Source organism: Dasypus novemcinctus, chromosome 23, assembly GCF_030445035.2.
Source record: "Dasypus novemcinctus isolate mDasNov1 chromosome 23, mDasNov1.1.hap2, whole genome shotgun sequence".
In the NCBI taxonomy this organism is placed as follows: domain Eukaryota; kingdom Metazoa; phylum Chordata; class Mammalia; order Cingulata; family Dasypodidae; genus Dasypus; species Dasypus novemcinctus.
In genome coordinates this window covers 29,051,732-29,079,455 of record NC_080695.1, presented here as the reverse complement: position 1 = coordinate 29,079,455, position 27,724 = coordinate 29,051,732, and the positions used below count along the sequence as shown (strand labels likewise).

General features: G+C 47.6%; 2 protein-coding genes across 4 annotated transcripts; both read right to left on the bottom strand.

Annotated features, from left to right (window-relative positions):
- Nucleotides 1-336: 336 nt before the first annotated feature.
- On the bottom strand, nt 337-6,157 carry LOC131275498 (zinc finger protein 764-like). Of its 2 annotated transcripts, XM_058286061.2 has the most exons (3): nt 5,503-6,157; nt 5,233-5,346; nt 337-4,542 (listed from the first exon to the last, which is right to left on the bottom strand). In XM_058286061.2, the coding sequence occupies exons 1-3, from the start codon at nt 5,696-5,698 to the stop codon at nt 3,632-3,634; spliced, it is 1,221 nt and encodes a 406-aa protein (XP_058142044.1). In that variant the 5' UTR covers nt 5,699-6,157; the 3' UTR covers nt 337-3,631. The 2 variants fall into 2 exon arrangements, with proteins under 2 accessions (XP_058142044.1, XP_058142045.1); XM_058286062.2 differs by lacking the exon at nt 5,233-5,346 and having other exon boundaries at nt 5,503-6,121.
- A 6,673-nt stretch (nt 6,158-12,830) lies between these two features.
- LOC101425837 (zinc finger protein 688) lies at nt 12,831-18,609 on the bottom strand. 2 transcript variants are annotated; one of them, XM_023584907.3, is made up of 3 exons: nt 18,113-18,609; nt 17,695-17,808; nt 12,831-16,911 (listed from the first exon to the last, which is right to left on the bottom strand). In XM_023584907.3, the coding sequence occupies exons 1-3, from the start codon at nt 18,495-18,497 to the stop codon at nt 16,391-16,393; spliced, it is 1,020 nt and encodes a 339-aa protein (XP_023440675.2). In that variant the 5' UTR covers nt 18,498-18,609; the 3' UTR covers nt 12,831-16,390. The 2 variants fall into 2 exon arrangements, with proteins under 2 accessions (XP_023440675.2, XP_058142047.1); XM_058286064.2 differs by lacking the exon at nt 17,695-17,808.
- Nucleotides 18,610-27,724: the final 9,115 nt, after the last annotated feature.

Sequence of the window (27,724 nt, the reverse complement as noted above, 5' to 3'; positions counted from 1 at the left end):
TGGGAGTCCACTGGACGTTGTTCTCCCGCTGTATCCATGATGAGAAGGAACCCTGTGCATGTCCTAAATTGGGCACCCACTTTGTCCAAAGCCCAGCAGCCGTTCAGCATGCATGCAGGGCTCGTGGTCCAGCAACTCGGCTGACACTAGGCCGCACCCCTGGGGGAGCCCCCACAAAGGCCCTCGGCATGAGAGGGGCCTCTGTATGAACTGCTCGCAGACAAGCCCTGTAAGAAACCCTGTCAGATGCTGAGCCAGATGGCCCAGTATACTCAGCTTGATCTGAGAAATCAGGAGACCAGCCATGACAAAGGACACTTAGAGAACAAAGGACACTTTGAGAACAAAGGAGGATCTTTGCATATGATTATGTAGTCCCTGGCCTGACACATTTGGAACAGGCCCTGGAATGAACCAACTCTTGCAAAACTAAGAGCAGCTAGAAAATATTTTGCTCGGAGCAGTGGTTTTCAAACTAGGACGCATAAGATACCAGCTCTGGAGAGTCTAATTCAATAGTCTTGGGGTAAGGGCCAGAGCTACATTTTTAAAAGGCACATCATATGACTCTGTGACAGATAGTCTTTACTTTGAAAACTACTGGCTTAGGGCATGTTTAAAACTTCTTTGGAACACACTTTTGCACATCCAGTTCTTAGAAAAATGCATAGATGCAAAACATTCCAAGGTAATTTGGGGTCTTTGCAGCTCACATGAACAGCCTCCCTTTTTAGGCTTGCCTAGCTTCGGCTGGGCCACGTAATCCTGGTGTTTACTTCTCACTCTTGCTTGTCATGCAGGTGGTGCACCTTTTTTATATGGTGCAGACAAGCATTTCTTCTGGCCTGGTCCTGACATCAGTGAAGCCCTAGAAGCCTTCTTCCTGGATTAAATTGCTTCTGGGTCTGAGCCTTAAAGACCTGCAGTAGCACTTTGATGGCAAGTGTCCATGCCAAGAAAGGAGGAGCTAAGAATGGACAAGGGCTGAAGGTGAAGACCTGCACAACACTCAAAAAATAGTGATGGGATGGAGCAAGGTTGGGTCATGAGGGCAGGAAGATCAGAAGTGGGGTATGGTTTCTGGGTCCAAAGCAAGTAATGCAAACTTCAAAGGACTCAAAGAAAGCAGTAATTACCACACCCTTAATTGGCAAGATGAAGGCAGGGTCCAGCTCAAGCTCGGCAGTGTGGAGGGTTGGGGGAAGGATGGGGCTGTGCACTCACTCCTCTGGGGGCATTAATCGCTGGCACAGAATCCACAGTGCCCTTTCCTACCCCAAGTCCTCCTTTGTACAAAGTGGCACATGGACCAGTCCTCCCCCAACAAGCTTAGGTGGAGTCAGATTTGAAGTCAAGTCAGCTCCTTACTTCACCCGAATGGTCTTTTTCCCAAAATTTCTCTTTTTAGACGTTTCTCCAGATTGACAAATCCAGTTTCTTAGGCTAGACAGGGTTGAGGTGGGTGAAAAGGGCAGGTACACACAGGGCAGCAGAGGACAGGAGCCCTTGCTACTGTGCTGAGGTGAAGGGTCACCCTGACCAGAGACAGGACATGGTCTGCCTGTGATTGGCTGCTTCTGTTGCCCAGACAAGGCTGGGCTCTTAACCAGAAAGAAGTGAGTGGGAGATGGAGAACAAAGCCTGGGATTGTGGATGGGTGGAGTCTCCCCTGGCTATGGCTCTAACCCCAAATGTTCCTCGCCTGGCCCGCCTTTGTTCATGTCAGCAGGTACTTGGAGGCAAGATGCCAGCTTTGCTTTTGCAATAACAGACCAAGACAAGGGAAAAGCCAGCCTGAGAGTTCCAAAGCTAAGGCCTTGGAATGGCATCTGCAGTCTGCACAAGGGGCCCTGTATCAGAACATGATGCAGATCTTTGGCCACCTGCGCATGCTCAGTAAAAGCCCCACCTACTTGCTTGGCTCCAGATTCCCCATACACCTGGCCAGTTATCTCATACTTGGGCTCCACTGACAAAGGACTGGTCTGTCCCCAGTCCCAGTCAGTGCCTGGGTGTCATCACAGGGAATGAGTGGGTGGATACTTCCAGAACCCTGGCTGAGGCACTGACAAAGAACTCAGGAGTGGTGTGGTAGAGGCAGCAGTGACCCAGGAGCCCTGGCATCTCACTCTTTGTGTGACTTGGACAGGTTGCATAGCCCTCCCTAGTCTCGGTGTCCCCAACTGCAAACAGAGGGGACACTAAGATCTCCTCCAGTTCAAAAATGTGATGAAGTGGGAGCAGATATGGCTGAAGTAGTTGAGCACCTTCCTGCCACATGGGAGCTCCTGGGTTTGCCTCTGGGTGCCTCCTGAAAAAACAAGAACAAACAACAAGCAAAACAAAAACCAAACAAACAAACAAAACTCAGGGAAGACAATGTGGCTCAGTGGTTGAGCTCCAGCTTCCCACATACGAGGTGCTGGGTTCAGCCCCTGGTCTTGCTCCTCCCCCCCCAAAAAAATGCGATGAGGCACTCCTGGCTGGCTCTGTGGTGGCTAAGCAGGCAAGAGTCAAAGGGCTCCCAGGGGGGTACCCCAGTATGACTGGAGGGAACACTCAGGGTCTTTCCCTCCAAAAACAGGAAGTGCCAGTCAGCTGAGTGGTGCATGGTTTGGCAGAAACTGGGCTCCACTGCCTCTTCCTGACTAGGTTGCCCTCACGAAGCATACTGCTCCCTCTCTCAAGGTGAAAGGAGCTGCTGGGCAGGACAGTACAGTCAGCCACAAAATGCCCTACAAGCAAAGGTCTCAAATATCTTTCACTTCTCTCCAGCCACCTTTTCACACTTAGCAGGGAAAACCTGAATGCTGTAGACTAGGGTTTGCAAACTCAAATGACTCCAAGAGCCCAGAAGATCATGTAAATAAATGGAAAGTGCCAGATGGAAAATGCCTGCTTTGACAAAGACGGGTTTGAAAAATACTTCACTTGCTACTTTGCTCCACTATAAAAACAACACCCAAAATATTAAAAGCACAAGCACCATCACAAACGTCAACTGATGCCTGGACTTGAGGTCAGGAGTGAAGAGGAGCCGGCGTGGTTCCATGGAAAGGGGCAGCTGCCACTCAGCTCGGACAATTTGGATTTGGTGGGAGTTTAAGACAAGCTGCCTAATCTTAGCATTTTTCAAGAGAAGCCAGAAACGTGGATTTTTGTGTGAATATCTAGACTTTTAAATCTTAACCACTAATTCCTAACATTTTAAAAGACTGCATGGGCCAGGAAAAAAAAAAAAATCGGCTACATGCCAGATTCCATGTATGGGACACTTGGTTTTTAACTTCTGCAGTGAAATAAAAAGACAATGGGTAAATCAAGGTTCTCTTCTACCCCAATCCTCTTTAACATGTGTGAATAGAGAATCAACCTTTTCTTCCACAGAGGGGAGGTCTAGCAGGGGATCTTACCTCAGCCCTAACTCATCAAAGGGGGATCCTAGAGTCTAGGGCAGCAGTGAGCAAGATGTCAGGAGATTAAGCTGGTGAGGGCCTAGGACAAGACTGTCCTCAATCCCTGGGTCCAGCTTGTGCCAGGAATTCTGTGACCCTCCGGATGTTGCCAGAGTTTCAGGCTCCTGTACCCTAAGGTAATGTCTATTCATACTGCCTTGTCACCTTCAAGGCCATCACCCACACTCCTGGAAAATCTCTGGGTAGTGCTGGAAGCCCACAGGTGGGTCCAGGTCCCCTCGGCCAGAGGCCAGGGGCACAGGCAATGCACTGGCCCCCCGGCCCCGACGGCCCCCAGCCCCAGGCCGATGGACCCACTGGTGCTTGGCCATGGCTGACTTCTGGCCGAAGCACCTGCCACACTGGGGACATGGGTAGGGGCGCTCGCCACTGTGCGTGCGCCGGTGGGCCGCCATTTCAGAGCTCTGCCGGAAGCAGCGCCCACAGTCGGGGCATGGGTAGGGCTTCTCGCCCGTATGGGTGCGCACGTGGCGCCGAAGGTCTGAAGCATGAGCAAAGGCACGGCCACAGTCCGGGCAGGGGAAGGGAGTCTCGCCACTATGGACCCGCTGGTGCTGGTAGAGGGCAGAGCTCTGGCTGAAGCAACGGCCGCAGTCAGCACAGTGGTAGGGCTTCTCGCCTGTGTGGACCCGGAGGTGGGTGGTGAGGGCCGAGCGCTGGGTGAAGGCCCGGCCACAGTCAGGACAGCGGTGGGGCCGCTCTCCACGGTGGATAGCCCGGTGCTTGCTCAGGGAGGAGGCCTGGCTGAAGCCCTTGTCACACTCAGGACAACGGAAAGGCTTCTGGCCCGTGTGGGTATAGAGGTGTTCCACCAGAGTGGAGCGCCAGGCAAAACTCTTCCCGCACACATAGCAGCCGTGGCGCTGGTCTGCTCGGGGGACAGGTGGATGGGCACAGAGGCGGGGGCGGCCCCGGCGAGATGCCTCCGGCTGCTCCAAACCATGAGGGAGCCCAGCTGGAAGAGGTTTGAGAGCCTTCAGCCCAGGAAGCTGAGCATCCATAGAAAGAATCTTCTCCAGAGCCTTAGTCCCTTCCCTGTGTCCTTTTTCCTCCTTGTTTCTGGAATCTGCTGGGAGAGAAGGGAAAGCTCAGATTCTGCTGATCTTGGCCCTGGAATCCCACCCCCCAACACACCGTGACAGTGATGTCTCTTAGATACAGCCACCTTCTGGGCCCACAGCTGCCTCTGGGACTCAACTCCCTACAGGCAGGAACACTAGGAAGGCCACCTTCTCCTCCAGGTGGGGGTGGGGTAGGGGTGGTGGCCACAGGTGAGCTGGGTCATAAAGGATGAGTGGTGCTCAAAATCGTTCCAGGCAGGAGGAAGAGCACAAAGCAGGGCAGAATGTGGCTGGCCCTGACCAATTCAGTGAGGCCGGGTATTCTGCAAGGGCTGAAAGGATGAACTGGAAGAAGAAATCACTGGAAGTCAAGGGAAAGGGGGCTGCTACAAAGATATAACAAAAAGAAAGTAAGCGAAAAACAGGAGGTGACAGAAGTCAGAGTGTAGGAGGGATGATGTGAGAGTTCAATCAACAGAGCTTAGTAACCAAGGAGCTGTGGGGAGCTCCCAGAGTGGTCAGGCCTTCGTCTAACACCCTCCCCTGAAAGACCTGGGTCACAATCACAGTCCCTCTCTGTGGATCCAGAAGCCAGGCAGTGGCCTGGCATGACACCTTTAGCTGGGAAAACTGTGCAGAAAAGAAACTGAAAAAGCAGGCACAGATGAAATCCTTATGGGTGCCCAATACCTCACCAGGGTCTGCTTCTGTCAGACACTCCCCCGCCTCCGGATCCTGGGCATCCGGACCCCACCATTCGGTCTCTTCCTCCACCCAGGAGATGAGGGCTGGCTTGGTACCTCCGCACCCTGGGGGAGAAGAAGGCAGACCCCACGCTGAGGGGAGGTCCCCCCACGCGCTTCTGACTTCCCGGACCTAGGGCCTCCCGCTGAATGTGTGGGACCCCGAGACCCAGCCAGGTGTGTCGGGGGATCTGGGGCCAGGCGAGTAGGTGGGGCTCTCACCGAGCGCGCCCAGGTGGCCGTAGGTCTCCCGCATCACGTCCCGGTACAGGGCCCTCTGCGCGGGCCGCAAACGCGCCCACTCCTCCCGGGAGAAGTACACGGCCACGTCCGCGAAGCTCAGGGGCTCGGCGGTCCTCCACTCGGGCCCCGCTCCATTTGGTTCCCGAGCGGGAAGCGGCGCTAGAGGCGGCGCCATGGGAGCGGCCAGCCCGGAGACCGGGAGCCGCCTCCCCTTCCCCGGCCCCGGTGGCGGAGCCTCCCGACTCAAGAGGCGCCGCCCCAGCCCGGACCCAAGGGTCGGAGTGCGGCCATGAAGGCCGAGACAGAGCCGGAACCGGCCTCTCGAGGGCCCATTGGAGTGGATAAAAACTAAAGACTCGAGGGCCGAAGGCACCTAAAAGAGAACTGGAAGATGCCTTCAAAAAAAATGGCGGCACCGCAGCCTCACGAACTTTGCTCCTACGCAATCGTGCCCACCCGTGACGTCAGCCCGGCCGCCTCAGGTCGCTTTGTCTTCGCGCCCTCAGCCAAAATGGCCGCGACGGCTACAAGTGCCAGAGAAGGCGCACGTCGGCTGGTGGGAACTGAAAACCTGACCCTCACGCCCTGGCACGCGACTTAGGACAGCCTGCCGGCGAGCAGCGCCGACCTCTATAGCCTCAGGTGGGAGGAGGAGCCGCGCCGGGGGGCGTGGTCCTAGCCCCGCCCCCCCTGAGCCGCGCCCCAGGTTAGCGGAAACAAAGGCTAGCGCAGGGCACGGTCTGCGCGAGTAGGCCCGAGTTCCGAGTCCTATTCCCAAACGCTCTGTGTGCACGAACTCGGACAGTTGCTTTTTGTCTCTGACCTGTCGGCTTGCATTTGGTGGGGAGGTGAACAGGCAAAGAGTTGATCACAGCACAGGGGAAAGGGCCAGGAGCTTGGCCAAGGAGAGAGATTTGTTGGAGGGTGGAGCTGGAAAAGGGTAAGGATGCAGAGGTTGTTGTCCAGGGGTCCTGGACCCCAGCGCTGCCTCTACGGGCCTCTTGGGCCCCTGAAGGACACACGAGAGGATGGAAAATTCCTGTTGAGAACAATGGCATTTTGTCACCTGTCAGAAACCACCGTCCCCCTTCCTGCTGTGGTGTCCATCCCCACAGGCCCGGAAGAGCACTGGGTACTGCTGGAAACTCACAGCCGACTCTCAGCCTTCCTAGGGAAGGACATGGAGAAATCACACTTTTGGGGGCAGGCCCCTTTGGCCCTTGGTGACACTGGGGGCCTCCACTGCCCACCTCTGGCTGAATCACCTCTCACAAGAGGAGGACTTCTGGTCTATGTGTGTCAGCAGTGGCACAAGGGATACTGGCTGTGGCGGAAGCAGTATGCTGCACTGGCAGGAGGGACAGGGACCCTCCTCAGACTACACCAGGCCAGGTTGAAGGTGTTGGCAAAGCAGTGACAGCATTCGGGACAGGGATGAGAGTGCTGAGTAAGTGCCAGGTGCTGTCAGGGCTTGGGGGAGGCCTAGACACAGGAAAAGACAAGTCAATGTTTTGACCCCAGAGGTTCATAACAACTACCAAATAAAATTCCTTTTGCTGCCCTTTCCAAATAGGTCATTTTGTGAATGCCTGTTGTGAAAGATGGTCTCACCTTTGGCCCCATAAACTCCCTAAGGCCTCATCAGGCTCAGGTGTCAGGACTGACCCTCACAGACAAGGGAAGAAACAGTCAGATGGGAACCCAGCCCCTGAGAGCCCCTAAATGGGATAGCCAGCTGAGGGGCCCTCCTGGCAGAGACATTCTCACCCACCTCAGATTGCTGCAGGGCAAACAGAAAGGAGAACTGCCATCATCCCAAACTTGAATTCACACTCTGCCACTGACCTAGAGTTTGGGAGATCCGTACAGTATGGCCTATTCGTGGTACTGCCGAATGCCTCAAAGCCAATTAAGTGAGAATGAGAAGGTCAAGCTCCTGGCTTGCAGTGGGTGTCATGAAGTTAAGTCAGCAAAAATTAGTAACACTAGCTGCAAGGAACAGGTTGTCCCTTACTTGACAAAACAGTTCCATTCTCAGGTGGAAATGAAACATAGCCCCACTTCTCACCTTTTCAGCCTTCCCTTGGTTCTCCTCTCTTCTAAGCATCCAGACCCTACAGCTCAGTCTCCTGCTGCACTCGGGAGATGAGGGCTGTTGTGGGACCTAGGAATTCTAGAGAACACTGATGATTAAAAGAAACATTCCCTAAGACTACTTATGTATTTATTTAATGAAAACATTTTGGGCTTCTTGTAAGCCAGATGTTATTCTAGATATCGGAGAACCAATATAAAACTTCTGCCCCAAGCTTACATAAAGCAGGAGGAGACAGATGACTCTCCTGGCAGACTGTATGCAGGACTAGTAAGAAAGATAGACATATCATAGGGTGGCATTTCTAAGGGGGCTTCTAGCATGGGACAGGAGAACTCCAGGAGGAATTTCTAGGGGATGGCATTTGAGACGGGCAGTGAAGGATGGGTTAGATTTGGAGGTGTAGTTTGTATGGAACAAAATATTAAGAGTAAAGACTTCTTAAGCTAGAGGCATGTCCAGAGAACAAAGATTCCATTTTGGCTGGAGCCAGATTGCTCACAAGTTGGTTTGAATTCCAGGTGCATTGGGGCTCTGAACTACTCCACCCCCCTTAATGGACAGTTTCCTTTTAATTCAGGATATATACACTTATATATATATGTATATATATAAATTTGCCATTTTAAACATTTTAAGTATACAATTCAATGGCATTAAGTAGATAAAAGTATATCCAGTGTTATGCAACAAACACCACTTTTTATTTCTAAAATTTTTCCATCATCCCAAACAAATTCTGTGCCAATTAAGCAATAACTCCCCATTCTCCCCTCCCCTAGTAATCTTTAATCTACTTTCTGTCTCTATGGATTTGCCTAGTCTAGATATTTTATGCAAGTCAAATTACACAATATTTGTCCTTTTGTGTCTGGCTATTTCTCTCAATATGATTTCGAGATTCATGTAGCATGTTTCAGAACTTCATTCCTTTTTATGGCTAAATAATATTCCATTATATGTACATAATCTACTACATTTTGTTAATCTGTTATCTGCCAATGGGCATAAGTTGTTTCCACCTTTTGGCTACTGTAAATAATGCTATTAACAATACCATACGAGCATCTGCTCAAGTCTCTGCAATTCTTTGGGGCATATTTGTAGAATGGAACTGACAGGTCATATGGCAATTCTATGTTCAGCTTTTCGAGGAACCGCCAAACTTTTCCACAGTGGCTAAACCATTTCACATTCCCACCCGCAATGCTGGAGGATTCCAATTTCTCCACATTTCCAGCCAAAAGACTGAGCTTTTTGCAGGAGGTCCCGGGAATCCCTGGAGGTCTCTGGCCCAGGAAGGCTGTTACGAGCTTCTGGGGATCACGAGAAGGGGAGAGATCCTGGGAAAGGGGCCGCGCTGGCCCTGCCCACGGTAACCCACTCCCTTCCGGAGACCCGGGACCACGGCCGTCCCCGAGCGCGCCCGAGAGCCCGGAGGCTCTTCGCCGCAGACAGCCCCACGCCTCCGGGGAGAGGTACGCCGCTGCGGCCGCGAACCTCCCGGCCTTCTTCCCTCCTCCGTCCGGGCCGGCCAACCTCGGGTACATCCTCGGGGAGCGGCGCGGGGACGAGTCAAGGGCTTCCCGGCTTCCGGAAGGGCCGCTTGGCCTCGACCAGCGGAGGTTCCTCCGGGCGCCGGGGCCGGAGGCAGCTTCGGGTGGAGCCGTTCTAGGGGCCGCGGAAAATGCCGGGTGCGCGCACTCAGTGCCCCGGGACCGAGAAAGCGGAGGCGCCCTCAGGGAAGATGGCGGCACTCTCCTTTCATTGTTTTGCAGGGAAAGGCATTTAAGAGCTTGAACGCCGGTGGGTTTGATGACCTGGCTGGCTTCCCTTCGAACTGTTTGTGCCTGAGGTTCCGCTAGCGGCCGGGCAGCGCCTTTTGCCCGTACTTTTGCCCGTACTTAAGATGGCTGCGTTCGCTTCGGAGCCGGAATTCAGATCGGCGGGGTGGGAAGCAAGGTTCGGGTGCGTGAGCGCGGGCGGCGGCGCGTGACCGAGAAGGGGAGAAGGCGTCAGGTCTCGAAGCGGGGGTTGTGGGGCACCTGTCTGAGACCCGCTCTCCGCTAGAAGGCCCACTCACTGACCAGGTCTTGTTTTTGGACAAACTAGTTCATTTTTCAACATTTTTTTCAAATGAAAGGTACGAAAGAATATTCATTAATTCCCACTCTGTTCTTTTAACAGTTTAAATATCCCTTTGAGGATAGTCTATTATGTATCTATGGTATTTCCACGCATTTACCAGCCCTTTATGGACACTGGGCAGAAGGCTTTAGAGTTCAGGATCCAACTTACTCAATTTACAAAAGAGGAAACTGAAGATCAGTTGTTACCCAACGTCATATACACTTGGTCAGACTCCAGGTTTTCAGATTCCTAAATGGAGCTTTTCCCACCACCTCCTACTGCCTCCTCCAGGATTGTTCCAGAAAAGCAGCATGAACACTTAGGATTTACTGGCCCCAGTTAACCTTCTAAAAATGAACTGGAGTCTCAATTTGAGAAGTTATTGTATTAAAGATTAGGTGAGTTACTGGAGGGCAGGACTCACTCTTGTTTTAATGATCCATTTAAATGTGTCTCAAAGACAGACAGAAGAGGAAGAGATTAATAATGTTAGCTAACCTTCATTGATCACTTACCTGGAGCCAAGTCTAAGAGCTTTGGCCTGTTAACTCATGTAATGCTTACAATACTTCAGAGACAAGTACTCTTACAGATCAGGAAGCTGAGGCACAGAGAGGTTAACTTGCCCCAGGTCACACAGGGATGAAGCTAGGATTGAAACCTAGGCAGTCTGACTCCAGCACCCACACTCTAAACTCAAATTATTGAAGGCAAACATATCAGCAACCAGAGGGAGGAGGGATTTTAGGCCAGGTCACCAAGGTGCAGTTGTAATATGGGGTAGTGCAAGAAGGAAGGACCTAGGAGGTCAGAAGAGCTGCTTCTGGTCACACAATTCCACACTGTCATAAATGTAAAGGGACAAAAATTAAAATGACAGGCTCTGTTAAGTATTTAAAAAACAAGAGGGTTATGTTTAGGGGTCATATCATGGGAGAAAAACATCTTTCAAGTGTTTAGAAAGTATGTGAAATTGCCCATCATAATGAAGTTCTCTTCTTTCAAAACCTGGTATGGTTGAATTATGTATTTGGGACATCAATCTACCTTAGTTAGTGCTAAAGACAAAAATGAAAATCTCTTCTGGGCAGAAAGACAAAAATTATAGGTAAATGTATGTTTTATCAAAGGGTTGGTACAGGACATGGGTGGAAGAAGGGACAAAGGCTTCACAAAAGGTACCCTGTAGCAGCTCTCACCAGTGGGATCCTCTTGCTTGGGCCCTTGCTGATTTAGGCTGGTCTCTGGGCTCCCAGCCCTCCACTTTCCCATCCATCCAGCTCTATCCTGGTGTAGTGAAAGAACAGGAGCACTGACTGGGCAACCAGGAGGTCTGGATTCTGGGCCCACTTCTGCCACTAACTTGCTATGTGATTTCATCATCCCGCTTTGGGCTTCAGCATTCCTCAGAGGGTGTTCTGTGAACAGTATTCCCATGAGATCCTGTGCGGGGAAAAAACAAGCATTCTTCCCAGCACCCCTTGGAGAGTCCTCTTTAGTATAATGAAGGTGCAGGCCATTTTTACAATAAAGAAATGGATTCCACCCACTGCTTGCTCAAACTGCTTAAAACATTAAACTAGACAGCTCCCAGGCTCCTTTCCACCTCTCAATGCTGCAGTCCACACTATCATAATTCCAAATACCACCCCAGAAACTGTCTCTTCCATCCTTCTCCTCACTCAGGCCAAAACCTAATCATCCATCCACCAGTCCAGCCCTGGAGCAGGCTCTGTCCATTCAACTTCCAGAGTTGATCTGGAATCCATCTGCTACTCTCTCTCTCTACTCCGCTTCCATGCTCCCCAGTCCCTTCTCAGAGCAGCCAGAGTAGATTTTTTTTTTAAATGCCTGTGCTTTTATTTCTTCTTCCGTAGGCAGTGACAACAAACTTTCCAAAGTTGTATCTTGTTTTTCCGTTTTATTTTTTTGAGGTAACAGGATCAGGGATTGAACCCTGGACCTCTTAGGTGGGAAGCTGGTGCTGAACCACTGAGCCACATCAGCTCCCCTGAGTTGCTTTTTTCATTTGTTCGCTTGTTATTTATTTATTTATTTATTTATTTTTCAGGAGGCACTGGAAACCAAACTTGGGACCTCCCATGTGGAAAGCAGGCCCTCAACCACTTGAGTCATATCCGCTCCCCATAATTTTTTTTTCTCTTTACCTTCAGAGCCACTCTTACTGCAATCCAATTACTTTTTTTTGTATCTAAAAATGCCTTTATCCCTCTAAATGATCATGTATTTTTGCTCTTTCCTTCTTAATTGTAATGAGTTTCCATAAATTCTTTTTTTTTGAGGCCAAACACTGAACCTGGGACCTCGTATGTGGGGAGCCGGTGCTCAGCTCAACCACTGAGCCATATCGGCAATCCTGAGTAGGCTTTTTGTTTGTTGTTTTGTTTTGTTTTGAGGAGGTACTGGGAACCAAACCCAGGACTTCCCATGTGGGAAGCAGGCACTTAACCTCTTGAACCACATCACCTCTCCCATAAATTCTTTATATATGTAGCTTATTTGCTCATCCTCTCCACTTTATATAACAATATTGATAAAATGACTCCAAGGGTCTTTGGAAGAGAACATTTAGAAACCAAACATATGTCAGTGTGATTCCTCCATCATGTCTATTCCCAGGACAATTTCTCTTCCTCTTGCCTTGGAATTCCATTTTTGCATAACCTAATGACTTACAAACTTTGGTTCTTTAAATTCTTAGAAGTTCCATGGTGTAGTGTAGAATATGATGTGATGGGTGAGGAAGAGGCCTAGAGTTCCCCACCAGAGAAGATCCTCTTCATCTGCTCTAAATAACAGAATCCTGAATATTATTTCATTTGAAGAAATTATTTCCTCTAAGAAAAGTTTAAAAAAATCATCATTTGACCCATGACTTGTGCAACTCTGGACAGAAGGAGACAAAGGCTAGGCTGAGCTGGGCTTAGCACATTGGCTACCACCCAAATACCTTGGGTCTCCAAACCACTGAACTATTTACACTTTCCAAAGGCCTCGGAATCTCTTCTGGCTGGTGGAAGAAGCTCAGACCTTCCCATGAATGTGTCCAGAAACACAGAAAAACAGTAAAATCATTGCCTTTATTTATTTTTAGGAGGTACCAGGGATTAAACCCAGGATATTGTACATGGGAAGCAAACACTCAAACCACTGAGCTACATCCACTCCCCAAGATCACTGCCTTTAAAATGAAGCACATCCCTCAATACTTGGTTATAGTTAAGTTAAACAGTAGCTTATGTTTATACCCTTTATATTTTCTACTTCCCTCTTCTTGATTGTGATTATATTGTCCCTTAAGCCTAGCATCCCTCAGTGGTAATCTTCACATCTTTCACACCAAGCATTGCCCTATAAAGTCCAACTCTTCCTTCTAAACCTAATTAAATATCTATCTAATTAAAATTCTATCTCTTCCATAAAACTTCCTGTGAGACCACCAGTGAGAAATGATCGACTTCTACTTCAATTTAGTGCTTACGTCATCTTGCCTCACTTTTAGAGTTGCTTCATGTCTGCCTACCCCTGGAGAATAAACCCAGAGTAGATTTTTACCTTAGGAGGTACCAGGGATTGAACCCAGGATCTCATATATGTGAAGCAGGCACTCAACCATTGAGCTACAACCGCTCCCAGAGCGGATTTTTAATGCAAGTCAGCTCACCTCAACTCTGCTTAAACCACCCACCCAGCCTGATGGCTTCCCATTATGTTTAGAATCAAATCCCTACTTGGCAAGTAAGAGCCTCCACAACGTGCTCCACTCTCTAAGCTCATGTGTAAATCCTTTCCAGGAGGTTCCTCCGGTCCAACCACAAGGGTCCTTTCTGTACCTCACCCCTGTTGAACTCATCCCTGCCTCAGAGCACTGCACTTGCTGTTCCCTCTGTCTGGGAGAACACCCCATCCACTAATCCTCTACCACCTCCTCTGCCCTTGCTTCTCATTACTTGGATCTCAACTCAAATGTCTCCTCATCAAGGCCTCGCCTAAGTATCCATCGGCTGGACACTTCCAGCCCATTCCTCTGTTTAATTACTCTGTAAGGCTTATTATTTGCAGTTACAGTACCTTGTTTTATTTGTGTATTAGTTTAATTTATCACTGGTCTTTCCCTGCCCCACTAGAACATGAGCTCCAAGAGGGTTCTGTGTCTGCTTTCCCTGCTATTTCCTGGCACATAGAATAGTACCCGGTACATAGTAAATATTTGTTAAATGAATGAATGGAAAAAAGAGCAAATAGTACCCGCCCTGTGCTGTGGCACCTGTGCTTGATAGAGTGTACCTGGCTGGGCCTCCCTCTGGCTGTGCCTTCTCTGCCCTGCTCCTCCTCCTCTTTAGACTTGCCCCACCCAGTCCTAATGACCCTTCGGCCCTTGCCCCTCATATTCCTGATTGCTCCCTTACTCCATCTCTAGGCACTTGAAATCTCCAGGTCTTACCTGTTCATAGGTCACACTGTCAGTCACTGAACCACACACATCCTATGGCTGAAGCCTCTCATGAGTATCTTTTTTCCCATTTCCAAGGTCCTTGGTCCCAGCTCCTGATGACCTCTATTTGAGAGCTGAGGCCCGAGAGATCTCTAGCATTGAGTCTCCTCCCACAGGTTGCACTGCATGCTGCTTTGCGTAATTGTCTGCAGACAACATCTGTCAAACAGTCCTGTCCCTGCTTAAGAACTTTCCCTGGCTTCTCAGTGTCTAGAGGGTAAACCTCAAGCTCCTCTGCTGGCATCGCTGGCTCTCCCAGGTCTGGCCCTCACCTCTGCTGTTACTCCTTACACTGTTCTTTAGGTTTCAGTCAAGTGGAACTAGTGTCCATCCCTTATCCTTGCCTATCCAGGTCTACTGAGATCTTTCTCATCCTTCAAGGCCAGTCTTCTCCAGGAAACCTTTCTTGATTCAGAAGATCTGTCCATATCATATATTATTATTATATTAAAATGACAATAACCAATGTTTATGGAACACTAGTGGGCAGGGCAAGGTACTCTCCTATATTATCTCATTTAATTCTTCCATCAATCTTACGAGGTAGGTGCTATTATTATCCAGGTTTTACAAGTGAGGAAACAGAGGCACAGAGAGGTTAAATGACTTAGCCAAGATGGCACAGCTAATATGCGAGTTAGGAACTGCACCCAGTCTGACTCCAGAGCCCATGCTCTTAACCTCTGTTCCATACCATGTCTTGTATCCTTTCTATGAAAAATGCTTCCCTGCTGCTCTTTCTGCTTGTAAACCTCCACCAACCCCCATTCCTACTTATGGTCTGGGAAGCATGGCTGTCTCCTGCTCCAAGCAGCACTTCCTGGTTTATCACTGGCCAGGCTGGGTCTGGACATGCCTCTGGCTTCCTCTGTCGCAGCCCCATCACTCTCTTCCCATGTGATATGTGGAACCTGAGTCAGCCGAGTCCCTGGAGCCCTCCATAAAACCCACAGAGGCCTCAGGTGGTGTTTGCTGAATGAACACATGGGATCAGAGCTCAGATTTCCTCATCTTGGAATATCCTCACCGCCCTGCACAGTGCCTCACACTGAAGGTGTGTGGTACAGGGCCGCTGATGCTGATAGCACTCTCAGAGGGAAGATGGTACTAGCCTCTGTGGGGCTCTCAGTTCCCTGCTCACACTCCTGAGAGTGGACTGGGTCCTGCATCCTGAGGAGCCTCCCCAGGCCTGAAGGACCTTTCCTTGCAGCTGTGCTCTTATTGGCTGGCTGGCTCCCTGCCCAGCCCTCAGTTCGCACCTTGTTCTCTGCCCAGATCTGACTTCTCAGAGGCAGCCTTGAAGTGGTAGAAGGAGCTAGGCTCCGTGTCAGTTTCCAGCCTGCTGCCTTATAGCAGTGAAACTTTGGGAGAATCACTTCATCTCCCTGAGCCTCAGCTTCCTGGTCTGCAAACCAGGGCCACTGATACCCAAGCCCTACATCCTTAGCAGGCTTCTTCCTTTTTTTTTTCTGAAAGGTAAAATGCCAACAGGAATTCACTCTTTCAACCAATGTTTATTGCACATTTCCTGTGTCATACATGTTATCTTGTTATAACTTCAGTTCACAGTAAGCCTTTGAGGTAGGTATTATTGATCCTCATTTTACAGATGAGGAAACTGAGGCTGGGAGAGGGGATATGACTTACCAGCTGTGGCTTGGGGCAGGCTGCAGAGACTTGCCCCTCCCTCCACCCACTCTACTTCCCCAGGGTCGCTGGGAGTGACAATTAGCCAGGGTTTGACCACGCCCTCCACATCTGCCTTGTTCCCCAGACCTTAGGCCCCCTCAGCCTTGGCCTCTGATGTAGATAAGGAGGGAGTCAGTGTTTCCTGAGAAAATGGAAAGATCTCAGTTGGCTCTTGCTACTGAGAGAACGCTTTGAAAAAGTCAAGCCTCTCACCCTCATTTGTTTTATGAAAGATTGGAGAGAGGGGCATCAAGTTTAATCTACTGGAATCTTTACAGGCACTTTTCACAAGTTTAGAAACTTAAGAGATCTTTGAGGGGAGCCCAAGGGACGAATTTTGGTTCCCAAATCCCTGACTCAGGAGCCTACCTCGGAATGCAGTCAGTCCTTAGCGTCAAGGTCACACCTGAGGCTCAACTCCTGCCTGCAGGTGCTTCTCATCCGCACTCCTCAAAGATGTCCGGGTAGTGTCGGAAGAGCACAGGAGGGTCGCGGTGGCCCGGAGCCGGCGCCCAAGGCACAGCCCGGATCCCAGGCCTCCGGCCCCGCCGCCCCCCGGAGCAAGAGCGGTGGATCCACTTATGCGCTTCCACCGTGAACTTCCTCTTGAAGCGCATGCCGCACTCAGGGCAGGGGAAGGGCCGCTCCCCCGAGTGGATGCGCCGGTGGTTGATGAGCAGCGAGGGGTAGGTGAAGCGGCGGCCGCATTCTGGACACGCATAGCGCCGCTGGCGGGCCTGAGCGTCCCCGTCCGGCACCGGCGCCCGGGGCTGCGCACCGGTTGACTGGTCCCACGCAGCTTTCGCGGGTGGCTGTGCTCTCGCCGAGGCCTTGCTGGGAGTCGGGTCAGGCTTGTGTTTAACCAGCTTCTCAGGCAGCTCATTCCCAGGAATCTCTATGGGTCCCTCCGCTTCTGGCTCTTCCTGGGGTTCCTCTTTCTTCTTTTTTTGGGCATCGCCTGGGAAACAGGAATTAAGTTGCATTTTAAATATATCAGCATAAACTGTCTCAGGTCATAAGGTGCTTTTGCATTCGGTAGTGCCACAAAAGTACTGGCCAGGGCTTAACACACTGGCTCTGGAGGAAGGTAAACACGTTCAGATCTCTTGAGAACGACTTACTTGGCCCTGGTTTCTCATGTGTCAAATGGAAATAATAATGGTTTCTTTTACTTCACAAGGTTGTTGGAAAGATAAATGAGTAGGTACATGTGAAGCAAGCACTTAGTAAGATGTTTAATAAGCAGTAACTATCATTATTGGGGTTGCTTGATTTTTTGTAGGTAAATTTTAAAGATGAGGAAACCTATCTGCTCAAGACCACTCAGTTGGGGGGTGGTGAGGGGAGAAGAGTCAAGTTGGTCATTTCTGGGCCTTTTCTCTTGTACTACTTCGCCTTGCTTAAGGAATGTGAAAAGCAGACCTGAAGCCGCTTCCATTCTTGGGATTTTTAGTTGTTCCTGGTTCCTGCAAGAGGGAGAATGAGAGGTGTTTTCTGTGAAAGGTGCCTGGAAAGCCAGAGCCTTGGATTGGGCTCCTGATTCTCCTACCCTAGTTTCAGTGACCGCCCCAGGTTCTGAAAACTTTGAACCAGGTCTGCTTTCTTTCCTTCTTTAGTTTCCAACATAAGTGGGTTCTTTAATTTCTTTAGAGAGGCTGGGCACAGGGATCTGGAAAAAAAACTGTGCTAGGCAGGAAGCCCTGGAGAGCCAAGTGGGGGGAGACTTGGGACAATCCCTCACCTCTCCGAGCTCCTCCCAGGTTTTCCCCCTCCTCAGGCTCCTGGGCGGCGGGGCTCCAAGCCACAATCTCCTGTTCCATCCAAGAGATGAGGGCTGGTTTGGGACCAGGGAATCCTGGGAGAGAACAGGGATCACTGTGCTGGCCTGAAAGGCTGGCCTGGGAAGATGGCATCCCCCTAGCAGGGTGAGGGCACCTCCTTGGAACTTATCCTCAACCCGGACAAGGTCTGCAGTGCTTCTGCCTGAGGAAAGCAGATGCGGGATGGAAAGACTCCCGAAGGGTGCCTGAAGCCCTGGGAATGGAAGGTGGAGGGTGGCTGGTGCTGTTTACCGAATAGTGAGGGGCTAGGGTCCTTTTACATCGTCTCCCCTGTGAACCCAAGCAAAGGAGGAGGGGAGCTCTGACCCGGGGCCTCACCGAGCGCGTCCAGGTGGCCGAAGGTCTCCCGCATCACGTCCCGGTACAGGGCCCTCTGCGCCGGCTGCAGATACCCCCATTCCTCCCGGGAGAAGTACACGGCCACGTCCGCGAAGCTCACGGCCCCCGGCTCCTTGCAACCAGGCCCGGTCTCTCCCGGTCTCTGCGCCAGGAGAGTGGCCAGGGGCGGCGCCCTGGGGCCGCCCAGTCTCGAGCCGCGGCCGCCTCTTCCTCGGGGCCATCGTCTTCGTGACTCCGGCTTCATCGGTTGCAGTCCACAGGGAGGGCGCTCCCTGCCGGGGCTCCGCCCAGCCTCGGCGTCCGAACGCAGTTGGGGTGCCTCCAAGAAGCAGGGACTGGCTGCTAGGGATTCTGGGGTTCTCATGGGGACAAATAAGCCCCCTTGGTGTTTATTCACTTCATAGCAGCCCGGACCCAGGGACCCAGATTAAGGGACCCGGAAGTTGCCGTCAGAAAATATGGCGACATCCTGATTTCAGTTGTCACTGGCGACTCTTAAGGGCGTCACTCCTTGATCATATAAAATATGGCGCCTTCCGGGTCTCTCTGGCCGCAGCGTCTCGCTTGCCCTTAAATACCATGGCCGCTGCAGATTTTAGAGTGAGTGATCCCTGCGGCCTTCAAGAAAGATGGACGGGCCCGGGGCTTCAAGTAACTCTCTTTGCCAGTAGTAGACGGCGGGCGGTGATTGGCCGCAAGCAAAGGAAGAGGCTGGGCTGCGATGAGACCCGCACGGGCGGGTCACTTGAAAGGACCCGCGGAAGAAGTCTGTCTGTTGGCTCCCGGCTGGAGCGAGGATCTCTGGTTCTGTTACCCCGACGGTCTCCCTCCAAGGCTGACATCAGGGATTTCGAATCTGGTCCCCTGCCCCAAGACGCACACACACAGGCTAAACCCTGGTATAGCCCAGGGAGAAAGCACGTACATGTTTACCGTCGGGACCACAGCTACGGAGCGGACTGGACTCCTTGCATCCCCGCCCCGCTCACTTAGTTTCTGGACCTGAACGCCAGGCAAGGAACGTGGTGCGTGGGGATAGAATCCGTGCGGAAATTTTAAATCACCTTTTTTCTTTCAAATAGAGGTTGTAGTTGCCTGAGGTGGAGAAATTAGATTCTTTTTCTTGTTGTTTAAGGATTTATTTTTATTTCCCCCCATGCCATCCTGCCGCCCTGCTGTTTTTGCTGTCTGTGTTGTCTTCTCATTTTCTCTCCTCTAGGATTCACTCCTTTCAATCCTGGAGACCCCTGATTGAGAGAGAGGTTCCCTGTCAATTGCGCCACCTTAGTTCCTGGTTTCTGCAGAGCTTCACTTTGACTCTGCCCTTGTCTCTCTTTTAATGCGTCATCATCTTGCTGCGTGACTCACTTGTGCAGGGCACTGGCTCACCACATGGGCACTTGCGTGGGCACTGGTTTGCTGCATGGGCATGCTTTTTCTTCTTTTTCACCAGGAGGACCCAGGGATCAAACCCAGATCCTCCCACACGGTAGGTTGAAGCTCTATCAGTTGAAATGAGATTCTTGACAGCCAGTCAACAAAAAAAAGCAATATGGGAAGCGAACGTGGCTCAACTGATAGAGCATCCATCTACCATATGGAGGGTCCAGAGTTCAAGCCCCAGGGCCTCCTAACCTGTGTGGTAAGGTGGCCCATGCACAATGCTGCTGTGCACAAGAAGTGCCATGCTACGCAGGGGCACCCCCGCATAGGGGTGCCCCACTTGCAAGGTGTGCACCTGCCCCGTGTGAAAAAAAGTGCAGCCCCCCCCAGGAGTGGCACTGCACTCACAGAGAGCTGACACAGTAAGATGACACAACAAAAAAGATGCATTTTCCCAATGCCGCCTGATAATTCAAGCGGACACAGAAGAACACAGAGAGAATGGACACAGAGAGCAGACAATAGGGAGAAGGGGAGAGAAATAAAATAAATCTTTTTTTTTTTTTTAAAGCAATGTGACTTTCCTTTGCCCATCAGTTCAAGCAAGGCTAATGTCATCAACCTAATGAATATTTTACTCACTTTTTAAAATCAATTTTAATGAAAAACTCCAAATTCTCTGATTTAGACACCATTATGTAACTTAGCAAGCTTTGAAAAGCCCCCAGTTCTCAAACCACTAAGCAAATGGGAGTAGGTATGACCCAACTGAAGGGTCATAGAAGGAAATTCTTGTCTTAGGCCTGCCTTGGTGGGCCCAGTATCTTAGGCAGTGAGACCCATCATGGGATTGTGACAGTTATGTCCCATTAACACTTTGGCTAACTGACCAAAGGAGAGATGTTCACTAAAAGATAATTTTATTTGGGAGCATAAATATAATAGCAAAAAACTTCACCATAAGATGAACAATTTTGGTTTTATAAAGAGCAATGTTAATAGCTGCTAGATTTGGAAGTCTTCTCTCTTCTTAAAATAAAGCACAGGGAAGAATTAGATGCTCCTAAAATAGACTCCTGTCTTTGGCCTCAACAGGCAAGGGAAAAAATGTATTTCACCCCCATTGTCTTATCTTTTATTTAAATTAATTTTTATTTATAAAGACTCCACCAAGGAAAAACAGTTTTTTTGACAAGTTAGTTAATGTACATGGTTTAAAAATAATTACATAAGACATCATGAAAAAAGGCAGTCCCAATCTTCAACATCATTAGCCATTATGGAAATGCAAATCAAAATCACAATGAAAAGTTCATGTTTACTAGGTTGGCTATTATTAAAAAGCCAGAAAGTAACAAATGTTGGTGAAGATGCAGAGAAATAGGAATGCTTTTTAACAATACCATTGAAAATTGTTGAAAATTTTAATAATTTTTAAGTGTATGATTCAGTGGCATTAATTACATTTAACAATGTACTACTGTTACCACCATCTACCACCAAAATTTTTTCATCACCCAAACAAGAAACTCTATACCCATTAAAAATAATCCATTACCCTCTCAACCTGGAAACATGGACCCTGATAATCTCTAATCTATTTTCTGTTTCTATGAATTTGCTTACTCTGGTTATTTCATGTAAGTGGAATCATAAAATATTTTTCCTTTCTCTTTGGCTTATTTTACTCAAAATAACATCTTCATGATTCATCATGTTGTCTCATGTTTCAGCATCTTATTTCTTTTAATGGTTGAATAATATTTCATAAGTATACAACACATTTTGTTTATCCATTCATCTGTTGATGGACACTATGGTTGTTTCCACCTTTTGGCTACTGTGAATAATGCTACCATGAACACTGGTGTACATATATGTCTGAGTCCCTATTTTCAGTTCTTTGGGGTATATATGTAGGAGTGGAATTGCTGGGTCATACAGTTATTCTATGTTTACCTTTCTAAGGAGCTGCCAAACTGTTTTTCATAGCAACTGCACTATTTTACATTCCTACCAGCAATACAGGAAGGTTCCAATGTCTCTGCATTCACCCCAATACTTGTTATTTTCCATTTTCAAAAAGTGGTATCTTTTGCAAATTTTTTTTTATCTCCCCTCCCCCCTCCCCACCCTGGTTGTCTGTTCTCTGTGTCTATTTGCTGCATCTTCTTCTTTGTCCGCTTCTGTTGTTGTCAGCGGCACGGGAATCTGTGTTTCTTTTTGTTGCATCATTTTGTTGTGTCAGCTCTCCGTGTGGGCGGTGCCATTTCTGGGCAGGCTGCACTTTCTTTCACACAGGGCAGTTCTCCTTACGGGGCACACTCCTTGTGCGTGGTGCTCCCCTATGCAGGGGACACCCCTGCGTGGCATGGCACTCCTTGAGCTCATCAGCACTGCGTGTGGGCCAGCTCCACACGGGTCAAGGAGGCCCGGGGTTTGAACTGCGGACCTCCCATGTGGTAGACGGACGCCCTAACCACTGGGCCAAGTCCGCTGCCCATTTTGCAAATATTTTTAAACATTTATTGTGAAATTAATTCAAACTTCCAAGACAGTTACAAAAATAATACAAACCTCATACTGAGAACTCCAGCATACCCCCCACCCTCTCCCCAGATATCCAGATCCACTAATTTTAACATTTTGCTATTTTTACAGTAACATTCCTTCTGCCTATCTATCTATCTATCTATCTATCTATCTATCTATCTATCTATCTATCTACCTACCTATATATATATTTTTTCTGAACATATGAAAGTAGATTGCAGATATCATATTCCTTGAATACATAATACTTGAACACATACATTTCCTGTGAACAAGTATATTCACTTGGTGCTGTTATTGAGTTTAAAAAATTTAACTTTGTTATGAAACTTACATTCTATATTCTAGTTTTTTTCTCATGTCCCAATAATGACCTTTTGAGCATTTTCTTCCCAATTATTAGATCTGATCCAGTGTCATATATTGCACTTAATTGCCATTATCTCTTTAGTTTCTCTTTTTTTTATATATGTGGAAACATATATACAACTTTTTTTGGGGGGGGTAATGGTTTCTTTTTTTTTTTTTCAAAGATTTATTTTTTATTTATTTCTCTCCCCTTCTTCCCCCAACCCCCACCCCACCCCGTTGTCTGCTCTCTGTGTCCATTTGCTGCGTGTTCTTTGTCTGCTTCTGTTGTTGTCAGCAGCACGGGAATCTGTGTTTCTTTTTGTTGTGTCATCTTGTGTCAGCTCTCCATGTGTGCAGCGTCATTCCTGGGCAGGCTGAACTTTCTTTCGCGCTGGGCGGCTCTCCGCACGGGGCGCACTCCTTGCGCATGGGGCTCCCCCACACAGGGACACCCCTGCGTGGCAGGGCACTCCTTGCACGCATCAGCACTGCGCGTGGGCCAACTCCACACGGGTCAAGGAACTGCGGACCTCCCATGTGGTAGACGGACTCCCTATCCACTGGGCCAAATCCGTTTCCCTTATATACAACTTAAATCTTCTCATCCCAAGCATACCATTCAGTGGGATTAATCACATTCACAAGGTTGTAGCACTCTTACCATCATCCATTACCAGAACTTTCCCTGCACCCCAAACAGAAATCCTACACTCGTTTTACATTAACTTTCATTGCTCCTGCCCCCAGTCCTGGTAACCTGTGTTCTACTTGCTATCTTTATGAGTTTTTGTGTTCTCTGATATTTCCCTTATGGTTACCATGAGGCTTAAATTTAACATCGTAAATCTATAACAATTGTGATGTGGATATGACTCAACAGATAGAGCTTTCGTCTACCATGTAGGAGGTCCAGGTTTCAATACCCAGGGCCTCCTGGCCTGTGTGGCGAGCTGGCCCACGTGGAGTGCTGCCATGCACCAGGAGTGTCACCCCACAGGTGTGGCCCCCGCAGAAGGAGTGCAGCCCTGCACAGGAGCGCAGACTGCCCAGGAGTGGAGCAGCCCACACGGAGAGCTGACCCAGCAAGATGACACAACAAAAAAGAGACCAGAGAAGAGACTAAATCTACAACAATCTTTTTTGCTTTGATATCAACTTAACAACTTCATTAGCATTCATAAACTATATTCCCTTTACTCCTCCATCTCCCCACCTTTATGCAGTTCTTCTGAAAAATTATATATTTCTATATTATGAATTCAAAATGATTGACTTATCATTACATTTATGCATTTGCCTTTTAGATCCTGTAAGGAATAAAAAGTGGAGTTACAAATCAAAATACAATAGTACTGATATTTGTATTTATCCGTGTCATTACCTTTAGTGAAACTCTTTATTTCTTCATGTGGTTTCATGTGCCTTTTTTTTCAACCTCCCTTTAGCATTTCTTGAAGGGCTGGTCTAGTGGTGATAAAATCTCTCAGCTTTTGTTTATCTGGGAATGTATTCCCTCCTTCATTTTTGAAAGATGGTTTTGCCAGATATTGTTTTCTTACCTCCATGGTTTCCAATGGGAAATCTTATTGAGACTCTGTGACATGTTGCTTCTCTTTTGCAGCTTTCAGAATTCAAAGAATTCTTTCTTTATCTTTGGCATTTGGCAGTTTGATTATAACATGCCATAATGTGGGTCTATTTGGATTTATCCTGTTTGGAGTTCATTGAGCAACTTAGATGAGTATATCATTACTATCTGTATGTACTGCATCTTTCAATGTACCTTGGGTGTATATTATCACATCTTTTTAAAAAGTCTTTTCTGGAACATCCCAGGACTGCTCCTCTTCATTGATGGTTTCTAATGTTTTATTTATTATTTTTAAATGATTTTTTTCACCACATTTACATCCCCCCCCCCTTGTTGTTTGTGTTTGTTGTCTGTTCTCTGTGTCCATTCACTGTGTGTTCTTTCCTTCTTGTCTGCTTTGTGTTTTCTTCTCGTCTTTCTCTTTAGGAGGTAATGGGAACCAGTTTGATCTCAGGGACTCCAGTGCGGGAGAGAGACACTCAATTGCTTGAACCACTTCCATCTCCCTGGTCTGCTGTGTCTCTCACTGTCTCTCCTCTGAGTCTCCCTTTGTTGGGTCATCTTGCTGCACCAGCTTTCCGTGGCGGCGGCCCAGCTTTCTTTTACCAGGAGGCCCCAGGGATTGAACCCAGGGCCTCCCATATGGTAGATGGAAGCCCAATCACTTGCGCTATATCTACTTCCCTCTGATGTTTTAAGCTTTTCCTTTGCCTGGGCCATCACTTCTGATTCATTGTATGTTTTGTAATCATTTGTTGAAATCTGGACATTTCATATTTCAGTGTTTTATCACTGGAATGTAGCATCTGTTTTTTAAGTTTGTATCCAGCTAGTGTTATGATAAAACGTTCCTTGATTAGGTTCTGTAAACCTAATCGAGAGAGAGAGAAAGAGAGAGAGAGAGAGAACACCTTTCCCCCTCATTGTAGATTGACCTGTAAAGCGCTTCAGGGCTTACCCACACAAAAATTTGGAAAATAGCTCCAGGCAAGGCATAGGAGCCTCCATGATCCTTTCTGCACATACATCTTGTCTTGGGCATGTGCATGTGTGACCCTAGAAATTCCCTCATTTGCATGGTTTTTACTGTCCTGGGCACTGCACTGTATGTCCTACAAGCAATCCCTTGCCCCGGGCAGCACAATTTGACTGCTCTCCCACAGCGTTCGGTAGGGGAGTTCTCTGAGCTGTCTTCTACATGCAGCACAAGTTCTGGGAGAACAAGTCTCTCAGGCTACCACCAGACAGACTGGGCCAGACATACAAGCTCCCAGCAAATGTATGAGAGTTACTCTGCTCCCTCTGGAAATGGGAGCAGAGACCTGGACTGGGAATATGGGGCTGGCTCTGTACTGAGCCATGAAATCCTATCATTTTTAAGTTGTCTTTTCCTTGATTTAGTGCTCTTCCTGTTACTGCAGTCCCTTTAACTGTTTTCTGGAGCTTTTAGACAGATGTTTCTGCCTGTTCTTGCTAGTTGTTCAAAGCTTCTGTGGTGGGCTAGAGCCCTGCACTATCTCCCTCCATCAGTACCATACTGTTTTGTTTACTGTGGTGTTGTAAGTTTTGAAACTGGCAAATGTGAGTCTCCAACTCTTCCCTTCTCAAGTTCATTTTGGCTATTTGGGGACCCTCACAATTGCATATGAATTTGAGGATAAGTTTTTCCATTTCTGTTAAAAAAAAAAAGATTGCTGGAATTTTGTTAGGGATTGTGTTGAATCTATAGATCATTTTTGGTAGTATTACCATCTTAATTTTAAAACATCCATTCCATGAACATGGAAGTCTTGACATTTATTTAGGTCATCTTTAATTTCTTTTGGTAATTTTTTTTTTTTCAGGTACTGAGGGCTGGGGTTCACCACTAAGACACATCAGCTTCCCTGAGTTGATCTTGATGCTTGTTTTGTTTGTTTTTTTGTTTTTTCAGGAACCAAACCCAGGGCCTCCCACGTGGAAGGTGGGTGCTCAACTGCTTGAGCCACAACTGCTCCCCTTGGTAGTGTTTTGTAGTTTTCAGTGTACAAGTCTTTTACCACCTTGGAAAATTTTATTCTTTTAGATGCTGTTGTAATTGAATTGTTTTCTTGATTTTCTTTCTGGATTGTCTTTGTTACTGTATAAAAATATAGCTGATTTTTGTGTTATGGTCTTGTACCTTGCAACTCTGCTGAATTTGTTATTAGTGATAGTAGCTTTCTTGTGGATTCTCTGAGATTTTTTGTATATAGCCTCATATCATCTGTGACTAGAGATAATTTTAATTCTTCCTTTCCAATTTTTTTTACCTTTCATTTCTTTTCTTGCTAAATTGCTCTGACTAGAACTTCCAGTATAATGTTGAGTAACAGTAGTGACAGAGGCATCATTGTCTTTTTCCTTATCTGAGTGGAAAAGCTTTTAGGCTTTCACCATTGAGTATGATGTTAGCTGTGGGTTTTTTCATGAATGCCTTTATCATGTTGGGGAAGTTTCCTTCTATTCCTATTTCATCTAAGTGAAAGAATGCTGAATTTTATCAAGTGTCTTTTCTGTGTAAATTGAGATTATCATGTGTTGTTGTTTTTTCCCCTTCATTTTGTTTTTGTGATGTATTACATGAATTGATTTTCTTATGCTGAACTACACTGCATACCTGGGATAAAACCCACTCGATCATGGTGTGTACATTTTTTGATGTGCTGTTGGATTCTATTTGCAAGTATTTTGTTGAGGATATTTGTATCTATATTCATAAGAGAAATTGGTTGGTAATTTTCTCTCTTTTTTTAGTATCTTTATCTGGCTTTGGTTAGTAGGGTGATGCTGGCCTCACAGATTGAGTTAGGTAGTGTTCCCTCCTCTTCAATTTTTTGAAACAGTTTGAACAGGATTGGTATTAATTCTTCTTGGAATGATTGGTAGAATTCACCTGTGAAACCATCTGGTCCTAGGCCTTTCTTTTGCTTTGATGACTTGACTGATTCACTCTCTTCGTTTGTAATTGGTCTGCTGAGGTCTTCTATTTCTTGTAAATGTAGGAATTTGTCCATCTCATTTGTGTTGTCTAATTTGTTGTCATACAGTTGTTCACAGTATCCTCTTATGATCCTTTTTATTTCTGTGGGGTCAGTAGTAATGTCCTCCCTCTTATTTCCAATTTTATTTATTTGCATCTTTTCTCTTTTTTTTACTTTGTCAGTCTGGCTAAAGGTTTGTCAATTTTATTGATTTTTTCAAAGAACCAAATTTTGTTGTTTTTTTTTTAATTTGCCATCTCATTTATTTCTGCTCTAATCTTTGTTATTTCTTTCCTTCTGCTTATTTTGGGGTTAATTTGCTGTTATTTTTCTAGTACCTCCAGGCGTGCAATTAGGTCTTTGATTTTAGCTCTTCTTTTTTAATGTAAACATTTAGGGCTATAATTCCCTCTCAGCACTGTCTTCACTGCAATCCATAACTTTTGATATGTGTGTTCTTGTTTTCATTAGTCTGAAGTTATTTACTGATTTCCCTTGTGATTTCTTCTTTGACCTACTGATTGTTTAAGAAAGTGTTATTTAACTTCCATTTATTTGTGGATTTTCCAGTTCTCTGCCTGTTATTGATTTCCATCTTCATTCCATTATAGTCCGAGAATATGCTTTTTATGATTTCAATCTTTCTAAATTTATTTAGACAAGTCTAAATTTATTTAGACTTGTTTTGTGACCCAACATGTGACCTATCCT

What these genes read in the sequence shown, in the direction of transcription:
- LOC131275498 (XM_058286061.2), bottom strand. Translation starts at nt 5,698, where the DNA reads ATGGCGCCGCCTCTAGCGCCGCTTCCCGCTCGGGAACCAAATGGAGCG. An exon ending in CGGCCACCTGGGCGCGCTCG is followed by an intron (nt 5,347 to 5,502) that starts GTGAGAGCCCCA and finishes CTTCTCCCCCAG; the next exon opens with GGTGCGGAGGTACCAAGCCA. An exon ending in TCTGACAGAAGCAGACCCTG is followed by an intron (nt 4,543 to 5,232) that starts GTGAGGTATTGG and finishes CTCTCCCAGCAG; the next exon opens with ATTCCAGAAACAAGGAGGAA.
- LOC101425837 (XM_023584907.3), bottom strand. Translation starts at nt 18,497, where the DNA reads ATGAGAACCCCAGAATCCCTAGCAGCCAGTCCCTGCTTCTTGGAGGCA. An exon ending in CGGCCACCTGGACGCGCTCG is followed by an intron (nt 17,809 to 18,112) that starts GTGAGGCCCCGG and finishes GTTCTCTCCCAG; the next exon opens with GATTCCCTGGTCCCAAACCA. An exon ending in CCTGGGAGGAGCTCGGAGAG is followed by an intron (nt 16,912 to 17,694) that starts GTGAGGGATTGT and finishes CCTGTTTCCCAG; the next exon opens with GCGATGCCCAAAAAAAGAAG.